Source organism: Symphalangus syndactylus, chromosome 10, assembly GCF_028878055.3.
Source record: "Symphalangus syndactylus isolate Jambi chromosome 10, NHGRI_mSymSyn1-v2.1_pri, whole genome shotgun sequence".
NCBI lineage: Eukaryota > Metazoa > Chordata > Mammalia > Primates > Hylobatidae > Symphalangus > Symphalangus syndactylus.
In genome coordinates this window covers 89605854-89619122 of record NC_072432.2, presented here as the reverse complement: position 1 = coordinate 89619122, position 13269 = coordinate 89605854, and the positions used below count along the sequence as shown (strand labels likewise).

At 43.6% G+C, this 13269-nt stretch overlaps 1 protein-coding gene across 1 annotated transcript in view; it reads right to left on the bottom strand.

The window, feature by feature from the left end:
* Positions 1-10290: 10290 nt before the first annotated feature.
* Positions 10291-13269, bottom strand: part of FAM186A (family with sequence similarity 186 member A) — a 49872-nt gene continuing 46893 nt past the window's right edge. The window contains exon 11 of the mRNA XM_063610467.1: positions 10291-10383. Coding sequence (XP_063466537.1) covers positions 10362-10383 — 22 coding nt within the window. The 3' untranslated portion in view covers positions 10291-10361. The remainder of the gene's footprint in view (positions 10384-13269) is intronic.

The window sequence follows — 13269 nt, the reverse complement described above, 5'->3', positions numbered from 1 at the left end:
GGGCGCCTGTAGTCCCAGCTACTCAGAGAGGCTGAGGCAGGAGAATGGCGTGAACCTGGGAGGTGGAGCTTGCAGTGAGCCGAGATTGCGCCACTGCACTCCAGCCTGGGCGACAGAGCGAGACTCCGTCTCAAAAAAAAAAAAAAAAAAAAAAAAAAAGAATTCATTATCTTCCATTAGCTTTGTGGTTTACTTTTTCCTTTATATTTTTTTTAAATTTAATTTTTTTCTTTTTAATAGAGATGGGGTCTCACCATGTTTACCACGCTAGTCTCAAACTCCTGGGTTCAAGGGATCCTTCCCGTTCAGCCTCCCAAAGTACTGGGATTACAGGCTCAAGCCACTGTGCCCCCGCCTGTTTCTTTATATCTTTTTTTTGAGATGGAGTTTTGCTCATGTTGCCCAGGCTGGAGTGCCATGGGGCGATGTCGGCTCACTGCAACCTCCGCCTCCTGGGTTCAAGCGATTCTCCTGCCTCAGCCTCCCGAGTACCTGGGATTACAAGCACCTGCCACCACACCCAGCTAATTTTTTGTATTTTTAGTAGAGACGGGGTTTCTTTTCTTTCTTTTTTTTTTTTTTTTGATGTGGAGTCTTGCTCTGTCGCCCAGGCTGGAGTGCAGTGGCGCGATCTCGGCTCACTGCAAGCTCCGCCTCCCGGGTTCACGCCATTCTCCTCCCTCAGCCTCCCGAGTAGCTGGGACTACAGGTGCCCGCCACCACGCCCGGCTAATTTTTTTTTGTATTTTTAGTAGAGACAGGGTTTCACCGTGTTAGCCACGATGGTCTCGATCTCCTGACCTCGTGATCCGCCCGCCTTGGCCTCTCAAAGTGCTGGGATTACAGGCGTGAGCCACTGCACCCGGCCTGAGACGGGGTTTCATCATGCTGGCCAGGCTGGTCTCCAACTCCTGACCTCAGGTGATTTGTCCTCCTCGGCCTCCCAAATTGCTGAGATTACAGGTGTGAGCCACCATGCCCGGCCTGGTTCTTTATAGCTTTAACCCATCTGAAATTCACCTTTAGTGTGAGGTAAGGCTCTAACTTAATTTTCTTCATATTATGAACCAGTTTTATCAACATAATTTCTTTTCTTTTCTTTTTCTTTTTTTTGCTAAAGAGTCATGCTCTATCACCCAGGTTAGAGTTCAGTGGCACGATCTTGGCTCACTGCAACCTCTGCCTCCCGGATCCTCAAGCCTCAGCCTCTCATGTAGCTGGGATTACAGGCATGAGCCACCAACCCAGCTAATTTTTGTATTTTTAGTGGAGTTGGGGTTTCACCATGTTGGCCAGGCTGGTCTTGAACTCCTGACCTCAGGCGATCCACCTGCCTTGGCCTCCCAAAGTTCTGGGATTACAGACATGAGCCACTGTGCTCAGCCTATCCACATAATTTCTAAACAATCTGGCTTTTTGTCATAAAGACGCCTTTGCCACCTTTATGATGCCACCGTTTTCCATGTGAAGTTCTATGTATCATGGATCTATCCTGAGCTTTCTATCTGTTCCACTGGTTTATTTGTCCTTGTGTCTATCTCACTGGGTTTTAAAAAATTTCTATAGTGTGTTAGGTCTTAATAGTTGTTATTATCACCCCCCTGTTTTTTTTTTGTTGTTGTTGTTGTTTTTGAGACAGTCTCACTCTATTGCCCAGGCTGGAATGCAATGGCACGATCTCGGTTCACTGCAACCTCAGCCTCCTGAGTAGCTGGGATTCCAGGCACATACCACCATGCCCGGCTAATTTTTGTATTTTTAGTAGAGTCACCATGTTGGCCAGGCTGGTCTTGAACTCCTGACCTCATGATCCGCCTGTCTCAGCCTCCCAAACTGCTGGGATTACAGGCATGAGCCACCACACCTGGCCTATTATCCCCTTTTTAACCTCCTTTTTCAAAATTGACTTATCTTTTCATTGACTACTTTTCCATAATCATTTTAGAAAGAGTTTGTCACAGCTAGAAAAAGTTCCAGCTAACATTTTTAACATTTAAAAACATTTTCTGGCTCACGCCTGTAATCCCAGCACTTTGGGAGGCCGAGGCAGGCTGATCACTTGAGGCCAGAAGCTGGAGACTGGCCTGACCAATATGATGAAACCCCGTCTCTACTAAATATACACTAATCCCAGCTACTCAGGAGGCTAAGGCTGGAGAATCACTTGAACCTGGGAAGCAGAGGTTGCAGTGAGACGAGGTCACAACACTGCACTCCAACCTGGGTGACAGAGTGACAGTCTGTCTGAAAAAAAAAAAAGTCCATTTTCTATATATTTAATATATTTGAATTTATAGATTAATTTGGGGAGAATCGTTATCTTTACTAAGATAAGGTGTCTTATCTAAGAATGTAGTTTTTTTGTGTGTGTTTTTTTGTTTTTTTTTTTTTGAGACAGAGTTTCTCTCCTGTTGCCCAGGCTGGAGTGCAATGGTGCGATCTCTGCTCACTGCAACCTCTGCCTCCCGGGTTCAAGCAATTCTCCTGTCTCAGCCTCCCAAGTAGCTGGGATTACAGGCGCATGCCACCAAACCTGACTAATTTTTGTATTTTTAGTAGAGACGAGGTTTCATCATATTGGTCAGGCTGGTCTCAAACTCCTGACCTCAGGTGATCCACCCACCTTGGCCTCCCAAAGTTCTGGGATTACAGGTGTGAGCCACCACGCCCGGCCTGTTTTGTTTTTTTTTTTAAGATCTTTTTTTGTGTCATTTCAAAAAGTTAAAAAATTTTCAGGATAAAGGTATTGTGCTATATATAGTAATATTACGGTTTTTCTAAAGATTTTTCTTTTTTTTTTTTGAGACAGGGTTTCACTCTTGTTGCCCTGGCTGGAGTGAAATTGCGCGATCTCGGCTCACTGCAACCTCCTCCTCCCAGGTTCAAGCAATTCTCCTGCCTCAGCTTCCCGAGTAGCTAGAATTACAGGTGCCCGCCACTACGCCTGGCTAATTTTTTGTATTTTTAGTAGAGATGGGGTTTCACTGTGTTGGCCATTTATAAAGAATTTTAAAACATAAATGTTTATTAGATGTTTTTATTCTGTACCTCTTGGGATGATCATGTGATTTTCCTTTTTTAATTCATAGATCCAGTTAATTAGATAGATAGTTTTCTCATGTTAAGCCATTCTTGTATTCCTGGAAGAAAACCTTAATTGTTGAGTTCAGTTGGATATTTATGTGCATCTTTTTAAAAAATCTATTTCCATCGGTAACTTCAGTTTATTTATTTATTGTTTTAGATAGAGTCTCGCTCTGTCGCCCAGGTTGGAGTGCAGTGGCAAGATTTCGGTTGACTGCAACCTCTGCCTCCCACGTTCAAGAGATTTTTGTGCTTCAGCCTCCTGAGTAGCTAATTTTGTTTTGTATTTTTCATAGAGACAGAGTTTCACAATGTTGGCCAGGCTGGTCTTGAACTTTTGGCCTCAAGTGATCCACCCACCTAGGCCTCCCAAAGTACTGGGATAACAGGCGTGAGCCACCACACCCAGCCAGCAACTTGAGTTTATGATTCTCTTTTCTTATATGGTCTTTATCTGATTTTGAAATAAAGAGTAAAGCAGCTTTTCCTCTTTTCTAGAACAATTTATTTGTTAAAAGGATTATTTGTTCTTTGAAGTCTTGGTAAAACTCACTGTAAAACCTGATACGCCTAAAGCTTTTGTCTTTGGATAAGGTCTTTAATTACCAATTTATTTATAGATATTTATCTGTTCATACTTAATTTATTTTCACAATTTTGACATTTTATATTTTCTAAAAACCATCTCTTTTTATTTTTTATTTTTTCTTATTCTTCTTCTTACCAAAAACCATCTAATTCATCTATTATTAAATGTATTAGTCTATAATTAACCATCATATGGTTTTCTATTTCTGTTGTATCTGTAGTAGTTCTCTTAATTTCATTATGTAATTTGATTATTTTCCTTTTTTTTTTTTTTTTTTTGAGATGGAGTTTCACTCTTGTTGCCCAGGCTGGAGTGCAATGGCGCAATCTCGGCTCACCACAACCTCTGCCTCCTGGGTTCAAGTGATTCTCCTGCCTCAGCCTCCCGAGTAGCTGGGATTACAGGCATGCACAACCACACCCGGCTAATTTTGTATTTTTAGTAGAGATGGGGTTTCTCCATGTTGGTCAGGCTGGCCTCGAACTCCCGACCTCAGGTGATCCTCCCACCTTGGCCTCCCAAAGTGCTGGGATTACAGGCATGAGCCACCCCGCCTGGCCATCATCTTTCTTTCTTAAGAAATCTTAGAGATTTTTTAGGCCAGGTGCAGTGGCTCATGCCTGTAATCTCAGCACTTTGGGAGGCTGAGGCGAGGTGAGCAGATCATGAGGTCAGGAGATCGAGACCATCCTGGCTAACACGGTGAAACCCCGTCTCTACTAAAAATACAAAAAATTAGCCAGGTGTGGTAGCGGGCACCTGTAGTCCCAGCTATCTGGGAGGCTGAGGCAGGAGAATGGCGTGAACCCGGGAGGCGGAGCTTGCAGTGAGCCTGAGATTGTGCCACTGCACTCCAGGCTGGTCGACAGAGTGAGACTCTGTCATAAAAAAAAAAAAAAGAAAAAGAAATCTTAGAGATTTTTTAATCTTACTAATCTTTATAAATAAGATAACAAAAATAAGTCCCAATATAACTGAAATTGTGATAAATATTAATCAGTTATGTTGATCAATAAGAAAGCAGAAACTCAGATTGGATCTCAGACTGGATTTAAAAATTGAGGTCTAGCAATACACTATCTCTATACTATGAGATACACTTAAAATGAAAGTATATGGGCAAGTTGTAAGTAAAAAGATGTAAATAATCCCAACACTTTGGGAGGCCGAGGCGGGCGGATCATGAGGTCAGGAGTTCGAGACCAGCCTGACCAACATGGTGAAACCCCGTCTCTACTAAAAATACAAAAATTAGCCAGGCATGGTGGTGTGCACCTGTAATCCCAGCTACTCAGGAGGCTGAGGCAGAAGAATCGCTTGAACCTGGGAGGCGGAGGTCTCAGTGAGCCGAGATCATGCCACTGCACTCCAGCTTGGGTGACAGAGCGAGACTCCGTCTCAAAAAAAAAAAAGATATAAATAGACATTTCATCCTAATATGAACACACATGCACATACCAGGAACAAACCAGGTAGCTATTTCCTATCAGACAAATTCAAACTAGAAATCAAGGCAAAAAGTGTATCAGGGACAAAGCATAAGAAATAGGCTTGGTGCTGACTATTGGGAGCTCAGCCAAGTGGAGATATCAAGTAGATAGTTGGATATGCAGCACTAGAATTCAGGGGCAAAGCTCAGTGGCAAAGTCAAAGCTGAGATATACATTTGGAGTCATCGGCATGTATATGGTACTTAAAGCCATAAGACTGGGTGAGATGCCAGGAGTGGTGACTCACACCCAGCACTTTGGGAGGCTGAGATGGGAAATAAATCAGACTAAAACTCAGGGAACTCCTACCTCAGTAAAATTTCTAGGGGTCCAGTAGTGTGGGGTCTGTCAAGATATTCCTTCTAAAGTGAAGGATAAGTTGTTGCATTTGCCCCTCCTACAACCAAGAAAGAGTCACAATGCCTAGTGGGCCTATTTGGATTTTGGGGGCAACACATTCCTCATTTGGGTGTGTTACTCCAGCCTGTTTATTGAGTGACGTGAAAGGCTGCCAGTTTTGAGTGAGTTCCAGAACAGGAGAAGGCTCTGCAACAGGTCCATTTTGCTGTGCAAACTACTACTCTGACACTTGGGCCATATGACCCAGCAGATCCAATGGTGCTTGAGGTGTCCGTGGCAGATAGGGATGCTGTTTAGAGCCTTTGGCAGGCCCCCATGGGTGAATCACAGAGGAGGTCTGTAGGATTTTGGAATAAGGCCCTGCCGTCTTCTGCAGATAACTACTTTCATTTTGAGAGACAGCTCTCGGCCTGTTACTGGGCTTTGGTGGAAACTGAACATTTGACTATGGGTCATCAAGTCACCATGTGACCCAAACTGCCTATCATGAACTGGGTGCTTTCTGACCCATCCAGCTTTAAAATGGGTCATGCACAGCAGCATTCTGTCATCAAATGGAAGTGGTATATATATGATCGGGCTCAAGCAGGTCCTGAAGGCACAAGTCAGTTACATGAGGAAGTGGCTCAAATGCCCATGGTCCCCACTCCTGCCACCTGCCTTCTCTCCCCCAGTCTGCACCAATGGCCTCCTGGGGAGTTCTCTATGATCAGTTGACGGAGGAAGCGAAGACTAGGGCCTGGTTCCAGATGGTTCTGCACAATATGCAGGCACCACCCAAAAGTGGACAGCTGCAGCACTACAGCCCCTTTCTAGGACATCCCTGAAGGAGAGCAGTGAAGGGAAATCTTCCTTCACTGCTCAAAGTTCTGAAAGTGGGCAGAACTTTGGGCAGTGCACCTAGTTGTGCACTTTGCATGGAAGGAGAAATGGCCAGATGTGTGATTATATACTGATTCATGGGCTGTAGCCAATGGTTTGGCTGGATGGTCAGGGACTTGGGAGAAGAATGATTGGAAAATTGGTGACAAAGAAATTTGAGGCCGGGCGTGGTGGCTCATGCCTGTAATCCCAGCACTTTGGGAGGCTGAGGTGGGCGGATCACGAGGTCAGGAGATCGAGACCATCCTGGCTAACATGGTGAAACCCCGTCTCTACTAAAAATACAAAAAATTAGCCGGGCGTGGTGGCAGGTGCCTGTAGTCCCAGCTACTCGGGAGGCTGAGGCAGGAGAATGGCATGAACCCGGGAGGCGGAGTTTGCAGTGAGCCGAGATTGCGCCACTGCACTCCAGCCTGGGTGACAGAGCGAGACTCTGTCTCAAAAAAAAAAAAAAGAAAGAAAGAAATTTGGGGAAGAGATATGTGGATGGACCTCTCTGAGTGGTCACCAACTGTGATGATATTTGTATTCCATGTGAGTGGCCACCAAAGGGTGACCTTAGCAGAGGAGGAATTAAATAATCAAGTGGATAGGATGACCCATTCTATGGACACCACTCAGCTTCTTTCCCCAGCCACCTCTATTATCCCCCAATGGGCCCATGAAAAAAGTGGCTATGGTGGCAGGGCTGGAGGTTATGCATGGGCTCCGCAACATGGACTTCCACTCACCAAGGCTGACCTGGCTACGGCCACTGCTGAGTGCCCAACTTGCCAGCAGCAGAGGCCAACACTGAGCCCTCAATATGACACCATTCCTCCGGGTGATCAGCCAGCTACCTGGTGGCAGTTTGATTATATTGGACTGCTTCCATTGTAGAAAGGGCAGAGGTTTGTCCTACTGGAATAGACACTTACTCTGGATGTGGGTTTGCCTATCTTGCACGCAGTGCTTCTGCCAAGACTACCATCTGCGGACTCACAGAAATGCCTTATCTACCATCACGGTATCCCACACAGCATTGCCTCTGACCAAGGCACTCACTTTACAGCTAAAGAAGTGCAGCAATGGGCTCATGCTCATGGAATTCACTAGTGTTACCATGTTCCTCATCATCCTGAAGCAGCTGGATTGATAGCATGGTGGAATGGCCTTTTGAAGTCACAATTGTAAAGCCAACTAGGTGACAATACTTTGCAGGGCTGGGGCAAAATTCTCCAGAAGGCCATGTATGCTCTGAATCAGCGTCCAATATATGGGAGTGTTTCTCCCATAGCCAAGACTCACAGATCCAGGAATCAAGGTGGAAGTGGAAGTGGCACCACTCCCCATCACCCCTAGTGATCCACTAGCAACACTTTTGCTTCTTCCCATAACATTATATTCTGCTGGGCCTAGAGGTCTTAGTTCCAGAGGGAGGAACACTGCCATCAGGAAACAGAACAACGATTCCATTAAACTGGAAGTTAAGATGGCCACCTGGACACTTTGGGCTCCTGCTACTTTTAAGTCAAGAGGGAGTTACAGTGTTGGCTGGGGTGACTGACCCGGACTATCAAGATGAAATCTGAAATCAGTCTACTGCTCCACAATGGAGATAAGGAAGAGTATGCATGGATACAGGAGATCCATTAGGGCATCTCTGAGTATTACCGTGCCCTGTGATTAAGGTCAATGGGAAACTACAACAGCCCAATCCAGGCAGGACTACAAATGGTCCAGACCCTTCAAGAATGAAGGTTTGGGTCCCTCCACCAGGAAAAAAACCATGACCTGCTGAGGTGTTTGCTGAAGGCAGAGGGAATACAGAATGGGTAGTAGAAGAAGATAGTCATCAATACCAGCTACAGCCATGTGACCAGCTGCAGAAATGAGGACTGCAATTGTCGTGAGTATTTCCTCCTTCTTTTGTTAAAAACATGTTTGTGTGTGTATACACTTGTACTAAGAAACTATTTTCATTTTATTTCCTTTATCATGTGACATAAGATTTATTGACTTCATATCAGCATTTAATTATTGTTAACTTTATGTAATAGTATTTGGGTTGGGGATTGGTGTCTTTCTGGTTGTACAAGGGATAGTCATATTATGTTGTGTAATTACGACATTATTGTTTTTATTTGAAGATTATGTATGATCTCAGGAGATGTGTTCAAGTTGACAAGGGGTGGACTCGTGATGGTTAATACTGAGTGTACTTGATTGGATTGAAGGATGCAAAGTACTGATCCTGCATGTGCCTGTGAGGGTGTTGCCAAAGGAGATTAACATTTGAGTCAGTGGGCTGGAAAAGGCAGACCTACCCTTAACTGCGTGGGCACAATCTAATCAGCTTCCAGTGAATATAAAGCAGGCAGAAAAATGTGAAAAGGAGAGAGACGAGAGATGGGCCTAGCCTCCCAGCCTACACCTTTCTCCCATGCCGGATGCTTCCTGACCTTGAACATTGGACTCCAAGTTCTTCAGTTTTGGGACTTGGACTGGCTCTCCTTGCTCCTCAGCTTGTAGACACCTTATTGTGAGACCTTGTGATCGTGTAAGTTAATACTTAATAAACTCCCCTTTATATATATCCTATTAGTTCTGTCCCTCTAAGAGAAGCCTCACTAATACAATCCCCATGTCGGAAGCCTGGCCCTCGCTGTACAGAGTTATTGAGGAAGGAGAACAGGGTCTGGAGGCAGCAAACCTAAGGCTGCATGCCAACTTCCTAGAACTAAATGAAAAGGAAACCCCTAACTGTCCACACACCTAAGTAACAAAAGGACCAGAGGCTACTCCCTTTGACCTTTTTCTGTGAGGCAGATGGGAAATTGGCTGTCCTCAATGAATCAGACTGATTGCAGGCCAGTCTTTGTTTGCATAAAAGTATAACTTTGAGACTGGGCGTGGTGGCTCACGCCTGTAATCCCAGCACTTTGGGAGGCCAAGGCAGGTGGATCACCTCAGGCTGGGAGTTCGAAACCGCCTGACCAACATGGAGAAACACTGTCTCTACTAAAAATACAAAATTAGCCAGGCATGGTGGTGCATGCCCGTAAACCCAGCTACTCGGGAGGCTGAGGCAGGAGAATCGCTTGAACCCGGGAGGCAGAATTTCAAGAACCGAGATCACACCATTGCACTCCAGCCTGGGCAACAAGAGCGAAACTCTGTCTCAAAAAAAAAAAAAAAAAGAAGAAATATAAGTTTGTAACTTCACCCTAGTCTCTGATTGGTTGCTTTTTGCTGCAACCAATCAGACTGATTGCAGGCTACCGTTTTATTTACATGAGGTGAGCATGAAGTGATTAATAGGCAACTTCTAGAGGGTATTTGGACCCAAGAAGATTCTGTATCTGGGCCCTTGAGCAGCTGCTCGGGCCACTCCTGCACTGTGGAGTGTACTTTCGTTCTCAATAAATCCCTGCTTTCGTTCTTCTGTTGCTTCATTCTTTCTTTGCTTTGCTGGACATTTTGCCCAATTCTTTGTTCAAAATGCCAAGAACCTGGACAACTTGCAGTCACAACCCTCTACTGGTAACATTATGATTTCCCTTCACTACCAATCATAACCACCTTCTAATTCTTCAGGGGTGTCTGCTGGTTTTTAGTTCTTTCATTATACTCTTTTATTTCTTCCTTCTGAGGCATCTTCGGGTTTAGACTGGGGGAGGCAGATTGTGCCACTTTGCCATCATGTTAGGGACCCATAATGATGTCCCTTTCATGATTCAGCCTACCCCAGGGTTGTTGAAGCTTTGTGTTTCCAGTAATCTAGAGCAGAAGATACTCTTTCTTGAGTGGTCATAGTAGTAGTCCAGAAATGAAGATGTTCAACCTGAAGAACTACAGGGAGAATATAAAAGCAAAGGAAAGACAAAGCAATATATATGCACGAAAGAGAACAAAACAAGCATTTTACTGAAAGATACTGAAATGTACTTTCGACATGCTTGTATTTAATTTTACAGTCATTTGGGAATCTTCTTAACCCTGGAAATGAGACAAGAAAATTAATCTCATTATAAATTGCTTTAAACACATTTGTGGGAATATAGGTGAGTCATAGGGAAAATAAAAGTGCCTCCAGAACTCACAAAGATAAACTAGTAAAATCCGTATGTAATCTTTTTTTTTTTCTTTTTTGAGACAGGGTATCCTACTGTCACACAGGCTGTAGTACAGTGGTGCCATCTCAGCTCACTGCAACCTCTGCTCCCTGGGCTCAAGCAATCCTCCCACCTCAGCCTCCCAAGTAGCTGGGACCACAGGTGCACACCACCACACCTGGCTGTTTTTTTTGTACTTTTGGTACAGACTGGGGTCTTGCCATGTTGCCCAGGCTGGTCTTGAACTCTTGAGCTCAAGCAATCTACCCGCCTTGGCCTCCCAAAGTGCTGGGATTACAGGTGTGAGCCACTGTGCCTGGCCTGTAATCCATATATATAAAGTTACATAAAGGTGACAGAATGCCTTGAAGACCCAAAATCAGGAAGAAAAGGACTTGGCAATAGCTTATTGCTTATTAGACAGTATTCTTATGCCTAAAGTTAGAACATGGCTTAAATATTGATAATTAATGATTGTTATTTCCGAGGATAGACCTGTCTGTATTTTTTAAATTTTCAGTGAACATGCATTACTTATGCAATTGGAAAAAACTGAATATTATTTTAATGGAATTTTCATGGAAAATAATTATATAAATATACAAAGTACTCCAAAGATATTTGGTGTAGCATTGTCTACAATGTTGAAAAATATCCAAATTTCTATCAGTAGGAGAACAATTCAATAAATTACGATATATCTATACAATGGGCCAGGTGTGCCTGTAATCCCAGCTACTTGGGAGACTAAAGCAGGAGGATCACTTGACACCAGAAGTTCAAGGTTACAGTGAGCTATGATTGTGCCACTGCACTCTAGCCTGAGTGACAGAGCAAGACCACATCTCTAAAAACAAACAAAAATACAGATCTACAATGAATATCATGCAACCAACAAAATGATGATGTAGCTCTATATTTATTAGCATAGAAAATTTTCAAAGATGTACTGTTTAATGAAACATATAGTAGGTTTTATTTTTTATTTTGAGAGAGTCTTTGTTGCCCAGGCTGGAGTGCAGTGGTGCGATCTCGGCTCACTGCAACCTCTGCCTCCCAGACTCAAGCCATTCTCATGCCTCAGCCTCCTGAGTAGCTGGGACTACAGGTATGTGCCACCATGCCCAGCTAATTTTTTGTATTTTTAGTAGAGACAGGGTTTCACCAAGTTGGCCAGGCTGGTCTCGAACTCCTGGCCTCAAGTGATCCACCTGCCTCAGCCTCTCAAAGTGCTGGATTACAGGCATGAGCCACCACTCCTGGCCTCAAAGTAGGTTTTAAAACATGTCCAGGCCGGGCACGGTGGCTCACGCCTGTAATCCCACCCCTTTGGGAGGCCAAGGTTGGTGGATCACCTGAGGTCAAGAGTTCAAGACCAGCCTGGCCAACATGGTGAAACCTCGTCTCTACTAAAACTATAAAAAAAATTAGCTGGGCATGGTGGCATGCACCTGTAGTCCCAGCTACTTGGGGAGGCTGAGGCAGGAGAATCACTTGAACCCAGGAGGCAGAGGTTGCAGTGAGCCGAAATTGCACCACTGCACTCTAGCATGGATGACAGAGGGAGACTCTGTCTTGAAAATAAATAAATAAATAAAAATAAAATAGTAAGCTGGAAATAAGAGTCTGCAGGGATTTAGCATGAGTAAGAAGTGGTAGGTCAGAAGGATATCTGACACTTGAAGCTAGTAATGGAATGTAAGGAAAATGAAACTTAAAAATTTACGTATTTTGTCCCAAAGCCCTATAATCATTAAATTAGCAATATTATCCCTCAAAATAACCTAAATTAATTAATTTAATCGCTATAAAAAGGAAAATCAGAGACCAGAAAAAATGTTGCTTTCTGATTATAACCTATGAGCCATGCTTATTCAACTTAATGGTTACATTTGGTTTAATAACTTTTTTCCATAAACTCATGCTCATGATATATGACTTTATACTGTATACATCAAATAGTAATATTTTTCCTAATATTTTGCTGTATTATAGAATTTTAAATGTCTTATTTTATGGTGTCTGCCGCCTGGACAAATTTGTGAATTAACACTACTTTTTTTTTTTTTTTGAGACAGAGTCTCACTCTATTGCCCAGGCTGGAGTGCAATGGCACAATCTGGGCTCACTGCAACCTCCGCCTCCTGGGTTCAAGCAATTCTCCTGTCTCAGCCTCCAAGTAGCTGGGATTACAGACGTACACCATCATGCCAGGCTAATCTTGTATTTTTAGTAGAGACAGGGTTTCACTATGTTGGCCAGGCTGGTCTGAAACTCCTGACCTCAGGTGATCCACCCGCCTTGGCCTCCCAAAGTGCTGGGATTACAGGCATGAGCCACTGCACCTGGCCTAACACTACTTCTTACGTGAGGACTTAGATTTCACCAGAGTAAATCAGACTGCTCCTGTGAACTCTTGCAGATTAATAAAAGTTCAATTTTCTAAATTCTTGATTTAGAATATTAAATAATTATCTGTCCTGAAAGAGTTAATGCAGACTCTAAAGCCCTTATTTCCTCTGGAATAATTTCTAGTGGTTTAAGTGAGAATCTGGTTCAACAGATTTTGGAAATGTGGAGTCATCTCTTCAGTGTATCCTAGGAAATAAACATCTAATTTACTCAATTTGGGTCTAGATATGATAATTGCACTTCAGGTCATATCACTGAATCACAATATGGAGAAAAGCATTCTATAATGGTCTTTCTGGTACTTCTATTAACAAATCCCTAAGGATGGAATTAAAAGTGGACCTATCTAGTGTTAGAT